Genomic DNA, 26,677 nt, shown 5'->3' with positions numbered 1-26,677 from the left:
GTACAACTGCGGCGAGTGCTAGGGAGTCTCTCTAGACTAGACCTGCCGTGTGGTGGCGCTCGGTCTGCAATCACTGACAGTGGCGACACTCGGGTCCGACGTATACTAACGGACCGCGGCCGATTTAAAGGCTACCACCTAGTAAGTGTGGTGTCTGGCGGTGGCACCACAATCCTCATCCTTGTTCTTGTCAATGTTTTCCACATATTCCTTTCCTCTCCGATTCTGCGCAGAACAAAAAAATGGTTCAAATGGCTCTGAGCACTATGGGACTTAACATCTATGGTCATCAGTCCCCTAGAACTTAGAACTACTTAAACCTAACTAACCTAAGGACATCACACACATCCATGCCCGAGGCAGGATTCGAACCTGCGACCGTAGCAGTCGCGCGGTTCCGGACTGAGCGCCTAGAACCGCTAGACCACCGCGGCCGGCATTCTGCGCAGAACCTCCTCGTTCCTTACCTTATCATCCTACCTAATTTTCCACATTCGTCTGCACATCTCAAATGCTTCGTTTCTCTTCTGTTCCGCTTTTCCCCAGACCATGTTTCACTACCATACAATGCTGTGCTCCATACGTACGTTCTCAGAAATTTCTTCCTCAAATGAACGCCTATGTTTGATACAAGTAGTCTTCTCTTGGCCAGGAATGACCCTTTCGCCAGTGCTAGTCTGTTTTTCACGGCCTCCTTGCTCCGCCCGTCACTGGTTATTTTGCTGCCTAGGTAACAGAATTACTTAATGTCGTCTACTTCGTGACTATGAAAGGGAACGGCCGACTTCCTTCCCCATCCTACCCTAATCCGATGAGACCGATGACCACGCTGTCTGGTCTCCTTCCCCAAACAACCAACCAACCAACTTCGTGACTATCACTCGTGATGTTAAGTTTCTCGCTGTGCTCATTTCTGGTACTTCTCATTACTTTCACCTTTCTTCCATTTACTTATAGTCCATTTTCTGTACTCATTAGACTGTTCATTCCCTTCAGCAGATCCTGTAATTCTTCTTCACTTTAACTCAAGATAGCAATGTCATCAGGGACTCATATATTGATATCTTTTCACCTTAAATTTTAATCCCGCTCCAGAGCCTTCCTTTTATTTCCGGCATTGCTTCTTCGATATACAAATTGAACAGTAGAGGTGATAGACTACATACCTGTTTTACAAGCTTTTTAATCCGGGCAATTCGCTCTGGGTCGTCTACTCTTATTATTCCCTCTTGACTCTTGTACATATTATTTATTACCCTCTCTCCATACATGTTCCTCCTGTTTTTCTCGGAATTTCTAACATCTTGCACCATTTTATACTGTCGAACCCTTTTTCCAAGTCTACAAATACTACGAACGTGTCATAATTATTCTTTAGTCTTGCTTCCATTATCAACCGCAACGCCCGAATTGCTTCTCTGGTGTCTCCACCTTTCCTAAAGCGAAACTGATCGTCATATAACACATCCTGAATTTTTTTTACTTTCTTCTGTTTTTTATTCTTGTCAGCAATTTGGATGCATGAGCTGTTAAGCTGATTGTGCGACATTTCTCGAACTTGTCAGCTCTTGCAGTCGTTGGAATTGTATGGATGATTTTATCAGAAAGTTAGAATTTAATAGTTGTTTTGTTGCCACTTCCCCCAAAGATTTTAGAAACTCTGAGGAAATTTAATCTACACTCCTGGAAATTGAAATAAGAACACCGTGAATTCATTGTCCCAGGAAGGGGAAACTTTGTTGACACATTCCTGGGGTCAGATACATCACATGATCACACTGACAGAACCACAGGCACATAGACACAGGCAACAGAGCATGCACAATGTCGGCACTAGTACAGTGTATATCCACCTTTCGCAGCAATGCAGGCTGCTATTCTCCCATGGAGACGATCGTAGAGATGCTGGATGTAGTCCTGTGGAACGGCTTGCCATGCCATTTCCACCTGGCGCCTCAGTTGGACCAGCGTTCGTGCTGGACGTGCAGACCGCGTGAGACGACGCTTCATCCAGTCCCAAACATGCTCAATGGGGGACAGATCCGGAGATCTTGCTGGCCAGGGTAGTTGACTTACACCTTCTAGAGCACGTTGGGTGGCACGGGATACATGCGGACGTGCACTGTCCTGTTGGAACAGCAAGTTCCCTTGCCGGTCTAGGAATGGTAGAACGATGGGTTCGATGACGGTTTGGATGTACCGTGCACTATTCAGTGTCCCCTCGACGATCACCAGTGGTGTACGGCCAGTGTAGGAGATCGCTCCCCACACCATGATGCCGGGTGTTGGCCCTGTGTGCCTCGGTCGTATGCAGTCCTGATTGTGGCGCTCACCTGCACGGCGCCAAACACGCATACGACCATCATTGGCACCAAGGCAGAAGCGACTCTCATCGCTGAAGACGACACGTCTCCATTCGTCCCTCCATTCACTCCTGTCGCGACACCGCTGAAGGCAGGCTGCACGATGTTGGGGCGTGAGCGAAAGACGGCCTAACGGTGTGCGGGACCGTAGCCCAGCTTCATGGAGACGGTTGAGAATGGTCCTCGCCGATACCCCAGGAGCAACAGTGTCCCTAATTTGCTGGGAAGTGGCGGTGCGGTCCCCTACGACACTGCGTAGGATCCTACGGTCTTGGCGTGCATCCATGCGTCGCTGCGGTCCGGTCCCAGGTCGACGGGCACGTGCACCTTCCGCCGACCACTGGCGACAGCATCGATGTACTGTGGAGACCTCACGCCCCACGTGTTGAGCAATTTGGCGGTACGTCCACCCGGCCTCCCGCATGCCCACTATACGCCCTCGCTCAAAGTCCGTCAACTGCACATACGGTTCACGTCCACGCTGTCGCGGCATGCTACCAGTGTTAAAGACTGCGATGGAGCTTCGTATGCCAAAGCAAACTGGCTGACACTGACGGCGGCGGTGCACGAATGCTGCGCAGCTAGCGCCATTCGACGGCCAACACCGCGGTTCCTGGTGTGTCCGCTGTGCCGTGCGTGTGATCATTGCTTGTACAGCCCTCTCGCAGTGTCCGGAGCAAGTATGGTGGGTCTGACAGACCGGTGTCAATGTGTTCTTTTTTCCATTTCCAGGAGTGTATTTTTCTGCCTTATTTTGATCTTAAGTGCCCCAAAGCTCTTTCAAACCCTCATTGTAATATTGGATGCACCATCTCTTCTAAATCGAGTCCTCTTACTTCTTGTATCACATCAGACAAATCTTCCCCTCATAGAGGCCTTCAGTGTACTCTTTCCAACTATCCGCTCTCTCTTCTGCATTTAATAGTGGAATTCCCGTTGGGCTCTAAATGTTACCACCCCTGCTTTTAATTTCACCGAACGTTGCCTTGACTTTCCTATATGGCGAGTCTGACCCTCCGACAGTCATTTCTTTTTCCATGTCTTGACATTTATCATGCACCCCTTTCGTCTTAGCTTCCAAGCACTTCCTATTTATTTCACTCCTCAGTGACTTGTATTTCTGTACTCCTGAACTTCCCTGCACTTTTTTTGTACTTTCTACTTTCGTCGATCAACAGAAGCATTTCTTCTATTACCCATGGTTTCATTACAGTTAACCTCTTTGTACCTCTGTTTTTTTTCCAACTTCTGTGATTGCCCTTTTTACGGATGTCCATTCCTCTTCAACTGTGCTGTCTACTGAGCTATACCTTACTGCCTTAGAGAACTTCAAGCGTATTTCGTCATTCCTTAGTATTTCTGTATCCCACTTCCTTGCGTATTGATTATTCCTGACTAATCTCTTAAGCCTTAGCCTACTCTTCATCTCTGCTACATTGTGATCCGAGTCTATATCTGCTCCTGGGTACGCTTTACAATCCAGTATCTGATTTCGGAATCTCTGTCTGCCATGATGTAATCTAACTGAAATATTCCCGTATCATCCGGCCTTTTCCAAGCATACCTCCTCATCTTGTGGTTCTTGAACAAAGTATTCGCTATTACATACTGAAATTTATTGCAGAACTCAGTTAGTCTTTCTTCTCTCTCATTACTTGTCCCAAACCCATATTCATCTGAAATCTTTTCTTATGCTCCTTCCCTTACAGCTGCATTCCAGTTCCGCATGATTATTAGATTTTCATCTGCCTTTACGTACTGTGTTACCCTTTCAGTATCCTCATATACTTTCTCTATCTCTTCATTTCAGCTTGGGACGTTGGCATGCATACCACAACCATCATTTTCGCAGTTGTTTTGCTGTCGATTCTGATAAGAATATTCCTATCACTGAACTGTTCACAGTAACACGCTCTCTGCCCTACTTTCCTATTCATTATGAATCCTGCTCCCGTTATACTATTTTTGCTGATGCTGATACTTCAATATCCTCATCTGACCAAATATCCATGTCTTCTTTCCATTTCACTTCACTGACCTGTATTACATCTAGAATGAGCATTTGCTTTTCGCTTTTCGTATAACGTTATCGTTTCGTTGGCAATTTGATCTTTTTGTCGTGGTCATCTCCCCTTTGGCAGTACCATCGCGGAGGTCCGAATGGGAGAATATTCAGGAATCTTTTGCCACTGTAGAGATCATTACTCTTTCAATTGCAGGCTACAAGTCCTGTGAATACACGTTATGTGTCTTTAATGCAGTGTTTTCCATTGGCTTGTGTATCCTCATGTCGTTGATCATTGCTGATTCTTCCGTCTTTAGGACCAGTTCCCACCCCAAAGACAAGAGTGCCCTGAATCTCTGTCCTCTCCTCCACCCTCTTTGACAAGGTCGTTGGCAGAATGAGGCTCACTTCTTGTGGTGGAAACCTTCGGACGCCAATGCTGATTGTTAGTCTAAATTTAAGCAGTGGCGGGTTTCGAACCACGGACCCAACCTTTTGATTACTAATCACAGACGCTACCTCTAGACCACTAGTCGTGTACTTCTGGTAAACTCTTTTCAAGTGCCGGCTTGGGTGGCCGAGCGGTTCTAGGCACTTCAGTCCGGAACCGCGCTAGTGCTACGGTCGCAGGTTCGAATCTTGCCTATGGCATGGATGTGTGTGATGTCCTTAGATTAGTTAGGTTTAAGTAGTTCTAAGTTCTAGGGGACTGATAACCTTAGAAGTTAAGTCCCATAGTGCTCACAGCCGTTTGAACTATTATTTTTCTTTTCAAGTCACCCGTTTTACAGTTGCTCTGTTGTTACTCAACCACTGTCTGGCACTAATATTGCGACGTCAGAGTACTGAGGTCACACTGTGATCAGGAGGTCGAGCTTAGAGTGAGGCTGAATGGTCCAGTGCACACTCACAGAAGTCAGTGGCGCAGCGATATCTGTATTGGTCGAGCAGAACCTACAATGGTATAACTGCCTTACCGCAGCAGTCAGCAGTCGGTCGTGAGCACACGTGCCATGAAGAGGTGTCAACACCGCTTCAGCGACACGTGACGTCGTCACTGCAGATCAGTCCCACACAGTACGACTACCACCTCAGCCCTCTCGAAGGAAGCCCATCAAGTGCTCAGGTGCGGACTGTTGACTGAGGTCCACAATGTTGGTTATTGTGATGAATAGACCCTCGTCACCAACCACGGATCAAGCAAGACTGCAATAGATGTTCACGAGTCAGCCGTACGGCTATCCGGAAATGCCACGCCTGATCCGTCTGAAGATGACAACTTGCAAAAAAATGCTCAAATGTGTGTGAAATCTCTTGGGACTTAACTGCTAAGGTCATCAGTCCCTAAGCTTACAAACTACTTAACACACACCCATGCCCGAGGCAGGACTCGAACCTCCGCCGGGACCGCCAACTTGCAGATCATCTAGTTGCAAATCATCCAGTTGTGCAGGAAGGCTGGCTCCTCATCAGTCTTCTCATCTGCGATGACCCAGTAGGAAGCTGTGGTATGCATCAGGTTGGCTACCTCTCGGTGTTGGAGACAGTAAGCAAGTACACCACTGCCCATTAAAATTGCTACACAACGAAAACGACGTGCTACAGACGCGAAATTTACCCGACGGGAAGAATATGCTGTGATACGCAAATGATTAGCTTTTCAGAGCATTCACACAAGGTTGGCGCCAGTGGCAACACCTACAACGTGTTGAGATGAGGAAAGTTTCCAGCTGATTTCTCATACACAAACAGCAGTTGAATGGCGTTGCCTGGTGAAACGTTGTTGTGATGCCTCGTGTAAGGAGGAGAAATGCCTACCATCACGTTTCCGACTTTGATATGGGTCGGATTGTAGCCTATCGCGATTGCAGTCAAGATTGTTGTTGTTGTCGTGGTCTTCAGTCCTCAGACTGCTTTGATGCAGCTCTCCGTGCTAATCTATCCTGTGCAAGCTCCTTCATCTCCCAGTACCTACTGCAACCTACATCCTTCTGAATCTGCTTAGTGTATTCATCTCTTGGTCTCCCTCTCCGATGTTTACCCTCCACACTGCCCTCCAATGCTAAATTTGTGATCCCTTGATGCCTCAGGACATGTCCTACCAACCGATCCCTTCTTCTAGTCAAGTTGTGCCACAAACTTCTCTTCTCCACAATCCTATTCATTACCTCCTCATTAGTTACGTGATCTACCCACCTAATCTTCACCATTCTTCTGTAGCACCACATTTCAAAAGCTTCTTTTCTCTTCTTGTCCAAACTATTTATTGTCGATGTTTCACTTCCATACATGGCTACACTCCATACAAATACTTTCAGAAACGACTTCCTGACACTTAGCTCTATACTCGATGTTAACAAATTTCTCTTCTTCAGAAACGCTTTCCTTGCCATTGCCAGTCTACATCTTATATCCTCTCTACTTCGACCATCATCAGTTATTTTGCTCCCCAAATAGCAAAACTGTTTTACTACTTTAAGTGTCTCATTTCCTAGTCTAATTCCCTCAGCATCACCCGACTTAATTCGACTACATTTCATTATCCTCGTTTTGCTTTTGTTGTTGTTCTTCTTATATCCTCCTTTCAAGACACTGCCAATTCCGTTAAACTGCTCTTCCAAGTCCTTTGCTGTCTCTGACAGAATTACAATGTCATCGGCGAACCTCAAAGTTTTTATATCCTCTCCCTGGATTTTAATACCTACTCCAAATTTTTCTTTTGTTTCCTTTACTGCTTGCTCATATACAGATTGAATAACATCGGGGAGAGGCTACAACCCTGTCTCACTCCCTTCTCAACCACTGCCCCATGCAATCGAGGTGACAGGCATCTTACCTGCATGGCTGTAACGGATCGTGCAGCCACGCCTCCATCCCTGTGTCAACAGATGGGGACGTTTGCAAGACAACAACCATCTGCATGAACAGTTGGACGACGTTTGCAGCAGCATGGACTGTCAGCTCGGAGACCATGGCTGCGGCTACACGTGACGCTGCATCACAGACAGGAGCGCCTTCGATGGTGCACTTAACGACGAACCTGGGTGCATGAATGGCAAAACGTCATTTTTCGGATGAATCCAGTTTCTGTTTACAGTATCATGATGGTCGCATCCATGTTTGGCCACATCGCGCTGAACTCACATTGGAAGCGTGTATTCGCCATCGCCATACTGGCGTATCACCCAGCGTGATGGTATGGGGTGCCATTGGTTACACGTCTCGGTCTCCTCTTGATCGAATTGACGGCACTTTGAACAGTGGACGTTACATTTCAGATGTATTATGACCCGTGGCTCTACCCTTCATTCGATCCCTGCCAAATCCTACATTTCAGCAGGATAATGCACGACCGCATGTTGCCGGTCCAGTGCGGGCCTTTCTGGACACAGAAAGTGTTCGACTGCTGCCCTGGCCAGCACATTCTCCAGATCTCTCACCAATTGAAAATGTCTAGTCAACGGTTGCCGAGCAACTGGCTCGTCACAATACGCCAGTCACTATTGTTGATGAACTGTGGTATCGTGTTGAAACTGCATGAGCAGCTGTACCTGAACATGTCCGCAGCTCGTGGTAGTGCGGTAGCGTTCTCCCTTCCCACGCGCGGGTTCCCGGGTTCGATTCCCGGCGGGGTCAGGGATTTTCTGTGCCTCGTGATGACTGGGTGTTGTGTGATGTCCTTAGGTTAGTTAGGTTTAAGTAGTTCTAAGTTCTAGGGGACTGATGACCATAGATGTTATGTCCCATAGTGCTCAGAGCCATTTGTACCTGAACACGCCATCCAAGCTCTGTTTGATTCAATGCCCAGGCGTATCAAGGCCGCTATGATGGCCAGAGGTGGTTCTTCCGGGTACTGATTTCTCAGCATCTATTTTCACTGGCAGTAAGACAGAATGTTTTCTTCAGCTCTGAAAGCCTCTATGTTTAACGAATCGAGCCCACACCTACGACGTAGTGGCTCTGGATGTACGAGCGCATTTGTCCTCATTTATTGGACCCATCAGCGGTTCTTGCTTCGCTGTGGTAATTTCACTAATGGCTGTGGGTCGCTGAGCTCGCTCGTATCTGTTTACGTTCGATTTTGCAGCAGCGCTCGGGCAGTGAAATTAGGTGGTGTTACCTCACACTGCCTTGTTAAGTAGCACCGTAGTGCTTGTACTCACGTCAGACTCGATCAGGGAGTCTGCTGCATTGGTGGCACACTAGTCCAGTGCTAACCTACACTGTTCTAAGCTATCCTTATAGAAGTGTAACAAAATATTAAGCCTGCACAATAAAATCATTCTGCTGTGCAACAGTTCACATTCATCTTGTAACCTCTTTTTAACGCACTCCTTATTCTGTTCAGCCGATTATCCGAGTCCGCTGTCGTCTCCTTGGCAACCTTGATGTGCAGTAGGCGTGCAACAGTTTTCAGCCTGAGAAAGGGATTGTGGAGGCGTTTGTATATTTTCCTCAGTAACACAACTTCTTTTGAAAACTCAGGACTGTAGTATAGCAAGAATACACCAATATACAAAAAATCTGTCTCATATTATAATACTACAGCGATAAAAATAAAATAATAAATACTGAAATGCAAAAATTGACGTAAAGAAATAAAAAAAGGAAAATACAAGTGGAAACAACGCCAACAGAAAATCTGACTCAAAGAGACCATGAAATTAAATAAGATAACGAAGATACATAATCATTTATCTCTATCAATGCTGGATGACGCATACAGCTACTTCAATGTAATCTTTAATAAAGGAGAGGTCTGTTAATTAACCAGGAGTTCTCCACTGGGGAATCTAAACACAGCTACAAAGCTCAAAGGCACAGACACTGCCTGTTCACTCCAGTCATAAGAATTGTGCTGCCACCAGCAACAACGCCGACTAGGACACTCCTGTCAGCACTCCTCTACGCAGTGGACGCCGCTTCCTCTGCGTTGCCCTCCCAAATCGGCCACTAGTGTGCTGGCCCACAGCTCACTCTTCCTGACGATGCGCCGCCGGCAGCGGAACGCATTCCTCGTGCCACTGCGCCCAGAGTAACTGCTCCCGCCGCCCAGGTGTCCAGGTTTTACGGCCGCTTTCTATTCGCACTCTGTCGCACAGGCCTCTGCCCTCTCTACACCGAGGCGCTGGCTGTAGAGATTTCGATGCCTCTGGCACCTCTCACCTGTAGAGAGAAAACGTTCTGTTGATGTTCTCGCCACCTGCTGAGCCTGCCACGGCCTCCACTGCGTTAGCTCGGCACAAGTTTTTTGTTTGTTATCCTTGAACTCGATTCCTTTTAAAAATTTCTCCTTGGTTATCTTTACAGCTGTGTATTCCGTTCGACGTTCTCGAAAGCTTTCTGTAAATGTAAAAATTCTCTAAAAGAAAGGCTTGCCTTTGTGCAGTATGTCTTCCACGATAAATCATAGGGTCAGTATTGCCTCGTGTGGTCCTACGTTTCTCTGGAATCCAAACTCATCTTCCCCGAGGTCGGATTCTACCAATCTTTGCATTTTTCTGTAAATAATTCGTATCAGTGCTCTCCAACCGTGACTTAGCAAACCGACAAAATTCACACCTGTCAGAACACGCATTATTCGAAATTGAAATTATTACAATTCTCTAGAAGTTTGAGGATATTTCACCGTTCTCACATGCTATGGGTACCGGATGAAATAATTTCGTTGAGGAAAATTTTCGGAGGAGGATATACTGTCTTATAGAACATGCAGGAATAGCTTCGAAAATATTGTCGTGCGTGGATAGTTCTAAGGGGGCCTTTCTCACCAGTCGATCTGAAATGACGGAGATGAACTAATAGCAGCTACATCATATTTAAATAATGTTGAGGAAACTTTGTCGAAAATCATGTGCCACCCATCAGCTGTTACGAAAATTTATATTACTGCTACCAGCTACGATTTTTCCACTTCCTGTGTAGTCTATCATCAGCTCCTGAATGCATTTCACAGTAGATATAAATTTATAAAATAATTTACAGTCATTAGTAAAGTATAATCGAGTCCTATTTGTTTTTAGCCATCAGAAAAATGGCTCTGAGCACTATGGGACTTAACATCTGAGATCATCAGTCCCCTAGAACTTAGAACTACTTAAACCTAACTAACCTAAGGACACCACACACATCCATGTCCGAGGCAGGATTCGAACCTGCGACCGTAGCGGTCGCGCGGTTCCAGATTGTAGCGCCTAGAACCGATCGGCCACTCTGGCCGGCTAGCCATCAGAAAATGTTGCTCACTTAGTAAGTTGGCATTCCATATTACAAGACGTCTACTAATATCACACACAGGACTTCATTTGAGGAAGAAATTTGTGAGAATGTATGTTTCAACTACAGCATTACGCACAAGAGAATCATGGACTTGGCTTGTTGGGAACTTAGTAAGTGATTGCTAACACAGAGTGATTCAGCTGACCCTACCGTTGTCGTTTTATGCAACCCGCAATATTATAGCTGACCTTCATAACCACACTCAGAATTTTCCTTTTCTCTCGCTTTCTGTGCATAAACTATTAGTCCTACAGAAAAAAATAAGCAATACCTTCGTCTAGGAAATTTAATGTCATATTTTGTACCGGAACACGTTTCGCTAGAGGACACGATTTCAAAGTTATTCAAGAAAATGCACGATTGGATGCCGTGGCTGTTATTTGAAGACAAATGTTGATGGTGTTGAGACAGCAGAATGTATTCACATCTGTTGGACGAATGTAATGAAAACAAACACTCCAAACCGACATTTCACATAAGTCACATCCAATGAAAATCTGTAACGCAACCATCTGGGTGGCATGCTTATAATTATGTATTATTTATATTTTAGAACAGTTATCCTGTAAAAAAACGTTGTAATGAAAGGATGAAAACCGTCTGAAGATGAATCATAACGATTCGAAACCTTTAACGGTACCCATTGAATAAAGGAACTGAAAATAAATTTGTGGCTGGTTGCTGTCTGAACACCGTCAACATTTGTACATAAGTGATCTTCAAACGCACGTAGACCCCACACTCATCCCTCACCAGTCAGGATTTCTAGTACGTTTTTGTGGCACTCCCTCCTACTACTGTACAAAAATTTCCAACTGCACGAACTATTCCTTATATTCAACCTGTTTTTCGTCTCTATCGATTGGGCTGTTATGCCACCAACATAGTCAGCTACTACTTTGCCATTACTAATTTAAATGTACTCATGAAGGCAATGAAAGAAAAATGACTTTTGTAAACTAATTACTTCGACGAATCAACGAAAACTTTGCTCTTACAAGCACAGTAATTTCCTTCCAGACGATTGTAAAGATGTAATTGTTTGTTTTATGCTGTTAAAATTCACAAAACTGATAGATACAATTTACGTAAACATCAGATTTACAGTTTATGTTTGTTCGAGTAAGCTGGTAACGTCCTAAGGCCAATCGATGTAGACTAGAAAGGGTCAGATGTAGGAAATAAATCGTGCAGTCGCAAATTTTTGTATGGTGTTTGGAGAGAGTGCTACGAACAGCGTAACAGAAATTCTGACCGGTGTGGGCTGAGTGTGGGGATGGGGATGCGTTTGAAGGTTACATTTTTTCTTCAATAACTCGAAAACTACGGCCTGTAGCGAAAACGTATCGCAGTACTAAATTTAACTACATTAAATTTTCTGTAGGATTAACAGCTGGTGCGTAACGACTGGTAGAATATGAAAATTTCGCATGCGGATTATAACGACAGCGGCAGGGGCAGCTGAAACACCCCGTGTACTATTAATTAAGCCGAAACATCCATGGCAGCAGAAAAGTGCTGTTTTTCATAAAAAAGTATTCATTGCACTCTCGCCGCTTAACAATTTTGACAGGGCGCTCTATAATAGAAATGTGGAAACGCACTAAGAAAATGCAAATAAAATTTGTTAACAGTATGTTATAAAATGTGTAGTTAGGTTTGGCACATTTTTTTGTATGGTACTGTTGTCCTAAACCTAAGGCAATAACTTTGCTGTCTCTTGGCGGCCTGTGATTTTGACACTATAACTGAGTTTACTAACTGTAGAGACTTTGTTACTGGTTCTTGATCTCCATAAATAGTGACTGCTAAACCGGAAGGTAGTCTTCACTGCAAGCACTGAACTGAAGCGCCCAGTGGCCAAATCGTAACTGTCTGAGGCACTTCGCCTTTTGATGTCTGTCGGAGGAAGGATTTCCAGGCCTGTCAGCATAAGGTGACACAGATGTAGACCGCAGTTGACAGCGCTCCATATGGCAGCTCTCCATACCATCTGACCGCAGCTCGTGGTCTCGCGGCCGCGTTCTCGCTTCCTAAGTACGTGGTCCCGGTTTCGATTCCCGGCGGGGTCAGGGATTTTCACCTGTCTCGAGATGACTGGGTGTTTGTGTTGTCCTCATCATTTCATCATCATTCCTGAAAGTGGCGAGATTGGACTGAGCAAAGGTTGGAAATTTGTACGGACGCTGATAACTGCGCCGTTGAGTGGCCCACAAACCAAACCACACATTTTCATCAACACCCATACCATCTGCGGACGTACACGTCGCACTGTAGGAAGTGGCGCAGAAGAAGGAAGAGGTCCGCGTTATCGAGTGTGGCCTGGAAGCAGGTGCATTACACTGAGAGACGCTGCAGGAATGATTGTGCCTGTATGGTGACGACCTCTCTCGTTGGATAGGACGCGGAGTCCCTGTAACATGGCCTGTTAGATCACAGGACTCAAACCCGTTGGGTTTTTGCCTCTGGGACCATCTGAAAATCGTTGTGTATGCTGAATCATTTCCTAATGTGTAGACCCATGAACAGCGTTTTCACGATGCCTGTGAAGATATTCGCAGAGAGGTCGGAACGCGTGAAAGACTGCGGCAGCCCACGATCCGCAGTGGGAACGCGTGCATTGAATCCTATGAATTGCCACCTCGAACATGTGTTGTGACGTGGCTGTGATACAGCTCTGTACTGTGTTCCGGGAAGATTTGGTGTCGTTGCACGCACACCGTCCATTTCCGGGCACACATTCACAGGACTTTTATTTCCTCCATTTCCAGTCAGCAATCCGTCCCTGCAGCGTGTCGGTTTCATTAACGTTCACCCGATACATTCAGTGTTAGTTTGGCGTAAGAAATGACTACATTATTTATTGCGTCATATGGGCAACATTTTAGAAACAACATTTTAGAGACATAATAATAAAAAAATTAACACCTGCTTTTGTGCCACCCTCCAGAATTATACGTCACAGAACACTGTCGCTGTGCTTTATCTATTGTTTCCTGTTTTTATACATTATACCTCAGCTTTTATGTATTGCAGGTTCTATCGTAAGTGCAGTATTGTGCAGAAAATCTCTAGATTTTTAATGGTACGCTGACAGTGTACTACATGTCACGACCTTTGATCAGTAGGTTGCACATAGTACATCATCACAAGACATTACTGATGCAAATTCTTACTATTGATCTTGAGATACATATTATATACACACTCATATGGTGTCTTCTTGTTCTTAGATATATTACATTTTGTATTTTGTTGTATACACTGATGCTTGCCTCTGCAAAACTGTTCATACCAAATATTCTTCCTGTGATTCTGCTTGTTACTTTTAAAATATGTTTTCTTTTGGTTGGAATACCAATATACAGATTCTAACTTTTTTATGTATTCATTAATGTATACTAAATTACCCATTTATTGGAATAGTTTATTCAACAGATAGATGGACACTTATTATAATTATTGTCTGCCGCGAGTAATGAGCGTAATGGGCAGGGGCACTACGAATGTAGTGTGTGGATATTAAGTTGGGAATTTGGACCTCACGGAGAGCATGCAAGGGATAAATCCCTGCAGTCGCGTTATCCTCTGTGCCCTCGGTGGCTCAGTTGGCCAGAGCGTCTGCCTTGTAAGCAGGAGACCCCAGGTTCGAGTCGGGCACACATTTTCAGCATGTCCGAAAGAACAGATACCATCTTCATACAGTTATGGCTAACCGGCCATTGACCGACTTCTTCTGTGCTGGATGCACACGCATTGCCCCAACTCTTATGGGGCTCGGCAAGATTACCTGTCGCGAGTAATGAATGTAATGGTCAGGGGCCCTACCATTGTAGTGTGAGGACATTAAACTGGGAATGTGGGTCTCACGGGGAGCGTGCAAGGGATAAATCCCTGCAGTCGTAGTATCTTCAGTGCCCTCGCTGGCTCAGATGGATAGAGCGTCTACCATGTAAGCAGGAAATCGCGGGTTCGAGTCCCGGTGGGCACACATTTTCAACTGTCCTCGTTGATGTATATCAACGCCTGTCGACAGCTTAGGGTCTTGATTTAATTACCATTACATTCTAAGAGAGCTACATGGTCACCGATGGTATCTGTTCTTTCGAACATATGCATGTCCGAAAGAAGAGATACATCTTCATAAATTATAATAACATTTTTATTCGGTGCACTGACGCCATCCTCCGGTGATAATTTTCGCTCGCCTCCTTACACCAGATGAACATTTGTTAGATATAAACTGGGTTTTGTTATAGATATAAGAGAATGGAATTTGTCATTTAATACTACATTGTGTCTATCAACTGTATCCGTACTTCTGTATTTCAAAACACATTAAACGCCATATAATACTGCCATCTGGTAACTTCTTCACCTAATACTGTGATGTGTAAAAAGAATCAGTTTTCACTCAGACGTCAACAAATACCAGATAACTGGTGCCCATGTTTGCAACTTTAGTTTCATTTTACCCATATAGGTGTATGGTGAGCTCTACCTTATTTTTTACGATGTGCATTTCGTATAATTTATCAAATTTCTTTCACTGCTTGCTTCTTTCGATTGTACGTAATTGTGCCTCCGTATTTTTACCATTACCCTTCCAAGTATTCCCCTTGTAGAGCCTTCGAGAATTGTGTAAGGCAGAAACGCGTAAACTCTGGGTCCAGACGGGTCTCGGAATGCCCAGCAGTCCGTCGGATCGTCTTGCGTTCGTCAGTCAACAGGCGTCATTGCATGCGGATATGGAGTGGCATGTGTTCAACACACCACTCTCCCGGCCTTTGTCAGTTTTCGTGACCAAAGCCGCTACTTCTCACTCAAGTAGCTCCTCAGAAGGCCTCACAAGGGCTGAGTGCACCCCATTTTACAGCAATACTCGGCAAACCCGGTCACCCATCCAAGTGCTAGCCAAGCCCGACAATGCTCACTTCTGTGATCTGACAGGAACCAGTGTTACCACTGCGGCAAGGTGTTGCCCGAAATGCGTAAGGTAGTATAGAAATAATAAAAACAGTGGTCAAGACTAATATCAGTTTTTAAACGCACAGAAAAATGGCATTTATGCATTTTGCTGCTGGGACTTACGAACCTGTTATCGCAACACTAATTGTTACGAATGTATGAGCCAGGAGGCTGTGTACACAAATTTTTTTTGTCATAGGGCCCACTGCGAGTTCCTCTCCTGCGCCAACCAGTTCATCTCAGAGTCCTACGTCCTGAATTATTTTCTGGATACATTCCAAATTCTGTCTTCCTTTACTACTTTTGCCCTCTACAGCTGCATCAAGTACCATGGATGTCATTTCCTGATATCTTAACAGATGTCCTATCGTCCTGTTCCTTCTGCTTGTCAATGTTTTGCACATATTCCTTCCCTCTCCGATTCTGCGCAGAACCTCCTCAATCCTTACCTTATCAGCCCACCTAGGTTTCAGCATTCGTCTGTAGCACCAAATTTCAAACTCTTTGATTCCCTCCTGCTCCGGTTTTCCCTCAGTCCATGATTCACTACCATAGAATGCTGCGCTCCAAACGTATATTCTCAGAAATTTCTTCCTCGAATCAAGGCTTTTGTTTGATACTAGTAGACGTCTCTTGGCCAAGAATGCCGTTTTAGCCAGTGCTATTCTGATTTTGATGTCCTCCTTGCTCCGTCCGTCAATGGTTATTTTGCTGCCTAGGTAGCAGAATTCCTTAACTTAATCTGCTTCGTGACGATCAATCCTCAAGTTAAGTTTTTCGCTGTTCTCATTTCTGCTACTTTTCATTACTTTCTTCATTCTTCGATTTACTCTCCATCGGTATTCTATACTCATTAGACCGTTCATTCCATTCAGCAAGTCATGTAATTCTTCTTCACTTTCACTCAGGATAGCAATGCCATCAGCGAATCGTACCATTGATATCTTTTCAGCTTGAATTTTAATTGGACTCCTGAACCTTTCTTGTATTTCCATCATCGCTTCTTCGGAGTACAGATTGAAGAGTAGGGGCGGAAGATTACATCTCTGTCTTACATCCTTTTTAATCGGAGCACTTCGTTCTTCTTCGTCAGCTTTTATTATTCCCTCTTGGCTCTTGTACATACTGTATATTACCCGTCTCAGTGCCACGCGGGATTAGCCGAGCGGTCTCAGGCGCTGCAGTCTTGGACTGTGCGGCTAGTCCCGGCGGAGGTTCGAGTCGTCACTCGGGCATGGGTGTGTGTGTTTGTCCTTAGGATAATTTAGCTTAAGTAGTGTGTAAGCTTAGGGACTGATGAGCTTTGCAGTTAAGTCCCATAAGATTTCACACGCACACACATCTACATCTACATTTATACTCCGCAAGCCACCCAACGGTGTGTGGCGGAGGGCACTTTACGTGCCACTGTCATTACCTCCCTTTCGTGTTCCAGTCGCGTATGGTTCGCGTGAAGAACGACTGTCGAAAGGGCTCCGTGCGCGCTCGAATCTCTCTGCTTTTACATTCGTGATCTCCTCGGGAGGTACAAGTAGGGGGAAGCAATATATTCGATACCTCATCCAGAAACGTACCATCTCGCAACCTGGACAGCAAGCTACACCGCGATGCAGAGCACCTCTCTTGCAGAGTCTGCCACTTGAGTTTGCTAAACTTATCCATCAAGCTATCACGCTTACCATATAACCCTGTGACGAAACGCGCCGCTCTTCTTTGGCTCTTCTCTATCTCCTCTGCCAACCCTACCTGGTACGGATCCCACACTAATGAGCAATATTCAAGCATAGGTCGAACGAGTGTTTCGTAATCTACCTCCTTTGTTGATGGACTACATTTTCTAAGGACTCTCCCAATGAATCTCAACCTGGTACCCGCCTTACCAACAGTTAATTTTATGTGATCATTCTACTTCAAATCGTTCCGCACGCATACTCCCAGATATTTTACAGAAGTAACTGCTACCAGTGTTTGTTCCGCTATCATATAATCATACAATAAAGGATCCTTCTCTCTATGTCTTCGCAATACATTACATTTGTCTATGTTAAGGGTCAGTTGCCACTCCCTGCATCAACTGCCTATCCGCTGCAGACCTTGAAGCATTTCGCTGCAATTTTCTAATGCTGTTGACGGGCTACACCCGTCCTAGTCTGTAGCTTACCCGTATTTGTGTCATAATTTCGAACATCTTGCATCATTTTACATTGTCGAACGCTTTTTTCAGGTCGACAAATCCTATGAAACAGAGTTTCAGTCCTCCACTTAATGCCTGTTTAATGTAACATTTTACGTTATTTTATTGTGTGCTATAATTGTTTGTGTATGGGTTCAGTAAGTTGGCTTAGCGACCCGTGCCTTTGACGATCTCTTGACGGACTTTGTGCTCCGTACAATCCAGCCCCGAGTGACGGTACAGACAGAGGTGCGTGGCGTGCGCAGGCGGAGCGGTCGCAGCTGGTCGGCCCGCGCGAGGTGTCCCGGCGCGACGGTCTGGTGACGACGGTGCTGGGGCTGCGCTTCGTGGCGGCGGCGCGCCACTTCCGCGAGGACGGCAGCCTGCTGCTCAAGTGCCAGGCCAGCGTGGCCGCGCTCTACTGGCGCTCCGAGGAGCACAGCGTGCGACCCGCCGTCGCCATGGAGAGCCGCGGCGCGCCCGCAGCTGGGCCGGCCGGCGCGGGGGGCGCCGCCACTGCGCAGACGCCGGCCGCCGCGGCCACAGGTAGGCGGGCCGCCAGCACGCAGCGCAGCGCAGCCCACGGGATAGGGTAGCATCCACCTCACGCTAGGTGAGCAGAACCCTACGTCATAATGACGTAACGCTATGTCTTCGTCACGTAAATCACCTAAATCGACTAAATGAGTACGTATATCGATCTTTGCAGTTGTATAGATAACGTCAAAGCTACAAACGAAGTGGCAGGAGTTGTGTGATATGCTCATCCCAGCTGAAAGAAATGTTAAATTTAATCCCGATTAATTTGCGATGTTATTGTGTATTTTTGAACATAATTAATGTCTGAGCGAAGGAGCCATAACGAAATCAAAAAAAGCTTGTCATTCTTTTTAAATCTGATGAATCGAGCGTAAATCGTGTGGACAGAAAAGTGAGGTAATTAATTATTAAGCTGCAATACAAAGAATGTGGTATGTGTTTCATGGACGTAACGAATATCTGAATGAAGGAATCATATTCATAACGAAAGTTAAAATAAGTGTCTAGTCGTGTTTTCAATCCGATTAATATTGAATAAATCATGTGGATAAAAACATGAAATAGGAAGAAATTAAAGTGTTTCGTATTTTTATAAAATCCAATGAATTGTACATAATTCATGTGGGCAGAAACGTTAAACTGAGAAACTGAAGTGGTTCTGAAGATAATTCCGAATGTTGCTAGAAACATTAAACCATCTAGTTCCGTTTAATTTTGCCTTTGTGTTGTAAATCAACTAAGAAAGAAGGTGAAATCTTTCAGACTATCTTCATGGATCTGCTCGAAAGTTCTCTCGTCTCCGTTAGAGCCCATGTTCATAACGACGTACACGATAGCAACACCGGACAATGAAAGCACAAACAAATAACAATGCAGATTCAAGATGCACACAACAGTCGATATATACAGAATGCACACAACAGTCGACAGGACAACTCGTGAAATTCAAGATGACGCGTGCCTACGTCACTATGACGTACGGCTCTCCTCACCTAGCGTGAGATGAATGCTACCCTAAAGGATACGCCGTATGTGGAACTAAACTCACTCATTTTCCACAAATAGGGAGGAAAACATTATCCTCGTCTGCTCCTACGAACCATACACAATTAACACTAAAAAATGATCGACAGGCTGAAAGCCTTTGTTCAACAACTCAAAGTCTCGCACTTACAAGGGGAGGCCACGACGTTTGGAATGCGGATTTACTGCAAACACTCTTAGTACTCCATGAGGACAACAAAATGTATAAGCAGTAGCGCGTACTTCTCAAGCGTTATTGACAAAATCGCAAGATAATTTCGGTCGTCAAATATACAGGGTATTACAAAAGGTACGGCCAAACTTTCAGGAAACATTCCTCACACACAAATAAAGAAAAGATGTTATGTGACATGTGTCCGGAAACGCTTAATTTCCATGTTAGAGCCCATTTTAGTTTCGTCAGTATGTACTGTACTTCCTCGATTCACCGCCAGTTGGCCCAGTTGAAGGAAGGTAATGTTGACTTCGGTGCTTGTGTTGACATGCGACTCATTGCTCTACAGTACTAGCATCAAGCACATCAGTACGTAGCATCAACAGGTTAGTGTTCATCACGAACGTGGTTTTGCAGTCAGTGCAATGTTTACAAATGCGGAGTTGGCACATGCCCATTATATGTATGGATTAGCACGGGGCAATAGCCGTGGCGCGTTACGTTTCTATCGAGACAGATTTCCAGAACGAAGGTGTCTCGACAGGAAGACGTTCGAAGCAATTGATCGGCGTCTTAGGGAGCACGAAACATTCCAGCCTATGACTCGCGACTGGGGAAGACCTACAACGACGAGGACACCTGCAATGGACGAGGCGAATCTTCGTGCAGTTGACGATAACCCTAATGTCAGCGTCAGAGAAGTTGCTGCTGTACAAGGTAACGTTGACCACGTCACTGTATGGAGAGTGCTACGGGAGAACCAATTGTTTCCGTACCATGTACAGCGTGTGCAGGCACTATCAGCAGCTGATTGACCCCCACTTCTGCGAATGGTTCATCCAACAATGTGTCAATCCTCATTTCAGTGCAAATGTTCTCTTTACGGATGAGGCTTCATTCCAACGTGGTGAAATTGTAAATTTTCACAATCAACATGTGTGGGCTGACGAGAATCCGCACGCAATTGTGCAATCACGTCATCAACACAGATTTTCTGTGAACGTTTCGGCAGGCATTGTTGGTGGTGTCTTGATTGGGCCCCATGTTCTTCCACCTACGCTCAATGCAGCACGTTATCATGATTTCATACTGGATACTCTACCTGTGCTGCTAGAACATGTGCCTTTACAAGTACGACACAACACGTGGTTCATGCACGATGGAGCTCCTGCACATTTCAGTCGAAGTGTTCGTACGCTTCTCAACAACAGATTCAGTGACTGATGGATAGGTACAGGCGGACCAATTCCATGGCCTCCACGCTCTCCTGACCTCAACCCTCCTGACTTTCATTTATGGGGGCATTTGAAAGCTCTTGTCTACGCAACCCCGGTACCAAATGTAGAGACTCTTCGTGCTCGTATTGTGGACGGCTGTGATACAATACGCCATTCTCCAGGGCTGCATCAGCGCATCAGGAATTCCATGCGAAGGAGGGTGGATGCGTGTATCCTTGCTAACGGAGGACATTTTGAACATTTCCTGTAACAAAGTGTTTGAAGTCACGCTGGTACGTTCTGTTGCTGTGTGTTTCCATTCCATGATTAATGTGATTTGAAGAGGAGTAATAAAATGAGCTCTAACATGGAAAGTAAGCATTTCCGGACACATGTCCACATAACATATTTTCTTTTTTTGTGTGTGTGAGGAATGTTTCCCGAAAGTTTGGCCGTACCTTTTTGTAACACCCTGTATACCTGTGTGTGGCTATTTTTACCATAAAGCGGCTGCAGCCGAGTGGTGCCGGCACCGTAGATCAGCGTGTCAGTCATGACGTTAGTTACCATTTGTAATAAAAAAAACTGAGCCAACGGATCAACGTACAAACTGAACGACTGTCACCGGACGTCCACCCTTGACAAATTCGACGAACAATTTTTTTTTTTTTTTTTTTTCGGAGTGGTTGACGTTCAAGCCCCTGGATCGAGTTCGGTTCGTCAGTTTTTTTTTTTTTATTTTCAACACAGTCATTTGCCTTACTATTTATGTTACAATTGATATACTGAGAAAAATACGTGTAATCGGATGAACTTCGATTAAATTTGCAACGTTATTTAGCAGTCTACTAATTTTTATTATCACAAATAATGTAATATTCATAACTATCGACTAGTAAACGACCAAACGCATAAAGTGATATTGAAAACGTATGCTTGTCCGTGATTTGAGAAATCCCTTATACCTGAAAGGAGCCCTAAACGACTTGTTACCTCCAAGTTTTGAGCTGCACAGACGGCTTTCGAAAGATGTAGAATTAATCGTCGCTTTCGACTTTACGAGTACAAGTTGCAGGATGGTATTTTTCGTGAAGACATGGAAAACATAAAGTTAAACAGCACCAGCTGCATTGAATAAATGCTACGTTTCCGCATACGCAACGTCTTTTGACGTTTTCCGTGGAAAAACAAACCTCGTTAACATCGTCAAAAACCTTTGTTTCAGACGATAATTTGTAAGCAAACCATGCATGGTGCAGTATTTCCTTAAAAATCGGCGCTGATAATTGGTTATGCAAGATCGGGTGTATTTTAATAGCGTCTTCCGAGAAGCGATTTCTCGTTCCCCTTCCATTAAATACAAACAGTTTTGAAGACACGGACAAGCATACGTTTTCAGTATCACTTTATGCGTTTGGTCGTTTACTAGTCGATAGTTATGAATAATACATTGGCTGGTTCAAATGGCTCTGAGCACTATGGGACTTAACATCTCTGGTCATCAGTCCCCTAGAACTTAGAACTGCTTAAACCTAACTAACCTAAGGACATCACACACACCCATGCCCGAGGCAGGATTCGAACCTGCGACCGCAGCAGTCGCGCGGTTCCGGACTGAGCGCCTGAACCGCTAGACCACCGCGGCCGGCAATAATACATTATTTGTGATAATAAAAATTAGTAGACTGCCAAATAACATTGTAAATTTAATCAAAGTTCATCCGATTACACGTATTTTCCCCATTATATCAATTGTAATATAAATAGTAAAGCAAATGACTGTGTTGAAAATAAAAAAAAACTGACGAGCGGAACTCGATCCAGCGATCCAGCGGCTTGAACGCCAACCACTTAAAAAAAAAAAAGTTCTGTATTGTTCGTCGAATTTGTTTAGGGCGGACGTCCGATGACAGCCGTTCAGTTTGTTCGTTGATCCGTTCGCTCAGTTTTTTTTTTCTCATTACAAAGGGTAGCTAACATCATGACCGAACACGCTGATCTACCGTGCCGGCACCATTCGCCTGCAGCCGCTTTATAGTAAAAATGGTCACACACAGATATATATATATATTTGACGACCGAAATTATCTTGCGGTTATCTCAGTAACGCTTCAGAAGTACGCGCTACTGCTTACACATTTTGTTGTCCTCATGGAGTACTACTAGTGTACGAATTCTAAAGTAAATCCGCGTTCCAAACGTTGTGGCCTCCCCTTGTTAGTCGAGTATTCCGCAACTAATGTTAACAAAATTGTACTGCTGTGCATGGAAACAGAGCTCTACGAGAGTTTACATCCAGTGATGTAGGTCCTTGGAATAACAGAATACTGTCAACGTTCCGCCAAAGTTTGAGGCTAGATATCTGATCACAGGGTCTGGACCGTCGGCGAAGCGCAGAGAGGAGTGGTGTCCGTCGAGGAGAGCGGGTCGGCAGCAGGCAGCGGTAGTAGCTTTGGCTTCACATGAATTCACTCTGGACGTGGACGTCGGTGAGCGGTCCAATACTGTCACGCGGCAGGATAATAGCTGGAACTGTTTTAAGTCACGTGAGTCGAAGATTGCAAATAGGTCCATTGCAGTCTGCGATACCTGGTAGCGCTGATAGGACCGCCTAGTGCAGGGCTTCACAACATACGTGCTCGTGGAGCAAGCTGTGAGCAGGAAGGCGCGAGCAAGGAGCATCGCGAGCACTCTACCCCCACTACCGGACGAGAGCGGAGAGTGGGGAGAGTCACGTGGGGCACACAACAGCTGCCGCCAGTCAACGTAAATCCGCAGCCACCTGCAGGGATATCACTCACGAATTATTACTGCGACAAATGAAACAAATAAAGGAGAATGTACACATGCCACATAATTTTATTAGCTTAGTGTATGCCTCTACATTCGCATTAATTTGTGAACTGTTACACAATAAAAGGTGTCACTGAAATGTGGGATCCTCGGTTATCTTGTACTTTTTGCCCTTTACAATTGCGTCTATGTTCGGAGTAATTGTTCTTCTGCATTTTAGGCGCAGCGTGCAGTTTAAATTTCGATCAGACAATGCGTTTTTCAGGCGCGACTTGTTACATTTCATTGCAGAGAACAGTTGTTCACAAACATACTTGGAACCGAACATTGATATTATTGTAGCCGCCAGTTTGTGCAAACGAGGAAATCTATCCTGAGGGAAGTGTCTGTAGAATGCCAAAATGTTTTTCTTGTTCTGAAATTTGTCTCTGTATTCTCTGTCACACTGCAGGTCAATAATTTCTTGCTGCAGCTCAGTACGAATCTCTTAAATATTCGCTGAATATGGAGAGAACAGATCATCTTGCATGGATGATAATTTAGGAAAATGAGCTAGGTTTCCTGTTTCCAGCTGACTCACCCAAAGTGTCAATTTCATGTTAAAAGCTCTATTCGATTTATGAAATGAGTAATTAGCAGATCTTTACCTTGTAGTAAAATGTTCAAAGCATTCAGATGGCTAGTTAAATCAGCTAAGAACGCGAGATCACATACAAACGTGCGCGCGCATTTTCCCTCCCTCCCCTCCCTCCCTACTCCGCGACCTTGCACCTGCTCGCGAGCACGTGCCTGAGCGGACGCGAGTACTCGCGCTCAAAACCGGCCGGTTGTTAAGCCCTGGCCTAGTGGAGCTGATGCGGAACTGTTTTCTGGTGCAGAGCAGTTGCGTGAGATATAGGCTACCCGCGACACTTTAGTGTCAGATGGGTTGCCAGCCACACAGGCCGAACGACGCAACATTTCACATCCGATAGCATCCAACGGCAAGTGCTACGTTCTTGCTCAGTGAGTGAAATGTCTATACTGCACTTTATTTTTCAACATCAATGGTGAACCAAGGGTTTCTTCGGAATGACATCTAAGAGGAAACTGAGAAACTGAGACAAATGTAACCTTCTTTCTCACTATTTGTTCGTCGGTCGAACTCCCTTGTGTGACAAATTACTTTCAGATTTCAGTCGCTAAAATATAAAAGACTGATAACGCAGAAACAATGGTTGAGCCCATAACGGATATCTCATATAACCAACAATGAATAAACCAACAGCTACTTATATTGTTTACTAGTTTATACCAATCCCAAAGAAAGCAGGTGTTGACAGATGTGAAAATTACCGAACTATCAGTTTAATAAGTCACAGTTGCAAAATACTAACGCGAATTCTTTACAGACGAATGGTAAAACTGGTAGAAGCGGACCTCGGGGAAGATCAGTTTGGATTCCGTAGAAATGTTGGAACACGTGAGGCAATACTAACCTTACGACTTATCCTAGAAGAAAGATTAAGAAAAGGCAAACCTACGTTTCTAGCATTTGTAGACTTAGAGAAAGCTTTTGACAACGTTAACTGGAATACTCTCTTTCAAATTCTGAAGGTGGCAGGGGTTAAATACAGGGAGCGAAAGGCTATTTCCAATTTGTACAGAAACCAGATGGCAGTTATAAGAGTCGAGGGGCATGAAAGGGAAGCAGTGGTTGGGAAAGGAGTGAGACAGGGTTGTAGCCTCTCCCCGATGTTATTAAATCTGTATATTGAGCAAGCAGTAAAGGAAACAAAAGAAAAATTCGGAGTAGGTATTAAAATTCATGGAGAAGAAGTAAAAACTTTGAGGTTTGCCGATGACATTGTAATTCTGTCACAGACAGCAAAGGACTTGGAAGATCAGTTGAACGGAATGGACAGTGTCTTGAAAGGAGGATATAAGATGAACATCAACAAAAGCAAAACGAGGATAATGGAATGTAGTCAAATTAAATCGGGTGATGCTGAGGGGGTTAGATTAGGAAATGAGACACTTAAAGTAGTAAAGGAGTTTTTCTATCTAGGGAGTAAAATAACTGATGATGGTCGATGTAGAGAGGATATAAATTGTAGACTGGCAATGGCAAGGAAATCGTTTCTGAAGAAGAGAAATTTGTTAACATCGAGTATAGATTTAAGTGTCAGGAAGTCTTTTCTGAAAGTATTTGTATGGAGTGTAGCCATGTATGGAAGTGAAACATGGACGATAACCAGTTTGGACAAGAAGAGAATAGAAGCTTTCGAAATGTGGTGCTACAGAAGAATGCTGAAGATAAGGTGGGTAGATCACGTAACTAATGAGGAGGTATTGAATAGGATTGGGGAGAAGAGACGTTTGTGGCACAACTTGACCAGAAGAAGGGATCGGTTGGTAGGACGTGTTTTGAGGCATCAAGGGATCACAAATTTAGCATTGGAGGGCAGCGTGGAGGGTAAAAATCGTAGACGGAGACCAAGAGATGAATACACTAAGCAGATTCAGAAGGACGTAGGTTGCAGTAGGTACTGGGAGATGAAGAAGCTTGCACAGGATAGAGTAGCATGGAGAGCTGCATCAAACCAGTCTCGGGACTGAGGACCACAACAACAACAACAACAACAGTTTATACCGGTGTTATATGCGCTGGTGGAGCAAGTGGTTCACTTTTGCATGATATTCTGTGTGACAATACAAGCTCAGCCATTAAGTTACCACAGAGAGCCTGAAGATGGCATAATGGATTGCCGAAACCGGTTGCCTCTGGAATAAATCAATTATGAAGAAACCGTAGTTCGTTTATTTCCGTAGAAGCCTGCAAAAATTTAACGGGACAGATAGCAAACCTGGGAGAAGCCAGCTTAAGGAGATCAGAGGCATATAATCACAGCACTGTGTACTTTTTTATTTACATTCGTTAACTGCACATACTATCACTGACACAGTTAAAGTACAAGTGGTAGCCTACTGTATGTTACAGAATGTGCAGAACATGACGGCCATCAGCCTCAATGCAAGCATGACATCGGCGGATAGGATTCTGACGCATCCTGACAAATAACCCGGTTTGTTTCAAATCACGTCACAGGCAGCTACAATTCTGACAACTAGTTGCATCTCCCCTTCCACTCAGACTTAAGA

At 44.7% G+C, this 26,677-nt stretch overlaps 1 protein-coding gene across 1 annotated transcript in view; it reads left to right on the top strand.

The window, feature by feature from the left end:
• Nucleotides 1-18,384, top strand: part of LOC126417161 (uncharacterized) — a 255,884-nt gene extending 237,500 nt beyond the window's left edge. The window contains exon 5 of the mRNA XM_050085058.1: nt 18,055-18,384. Coding sequence (XP_049941015.1) covers nt 18,055-18,384 — 330 coding nt within the window. The remainder of the gene's footprint in view (nt 1-18,054) is intronic.
• The last annotated feature ends 8,293 nt before the right edge of the window (nt 18,385-26,677 follow it).

This window comes from Schistocerca serialis, chromosome 8, assembly GCF_023864345.2.
Source record: "Schistocerca serialis cubense isolate TAMUIC-IGC-003099 chromosome 8, iqSchSeri2.2, whole genome shotgun sequence".
NCBI classification, from domain to species: domain Eukaryota; kingdom Metazoa; phylum Arthropoda; class Insecta; order Orthoptera; family Acrididae; genus Schistocerca; species Schistocerca serialis.
Note: the sequence above shows the minus strand (reverse complement) of the source record. Positions and strands in the feature narration are given on the sequence as shown.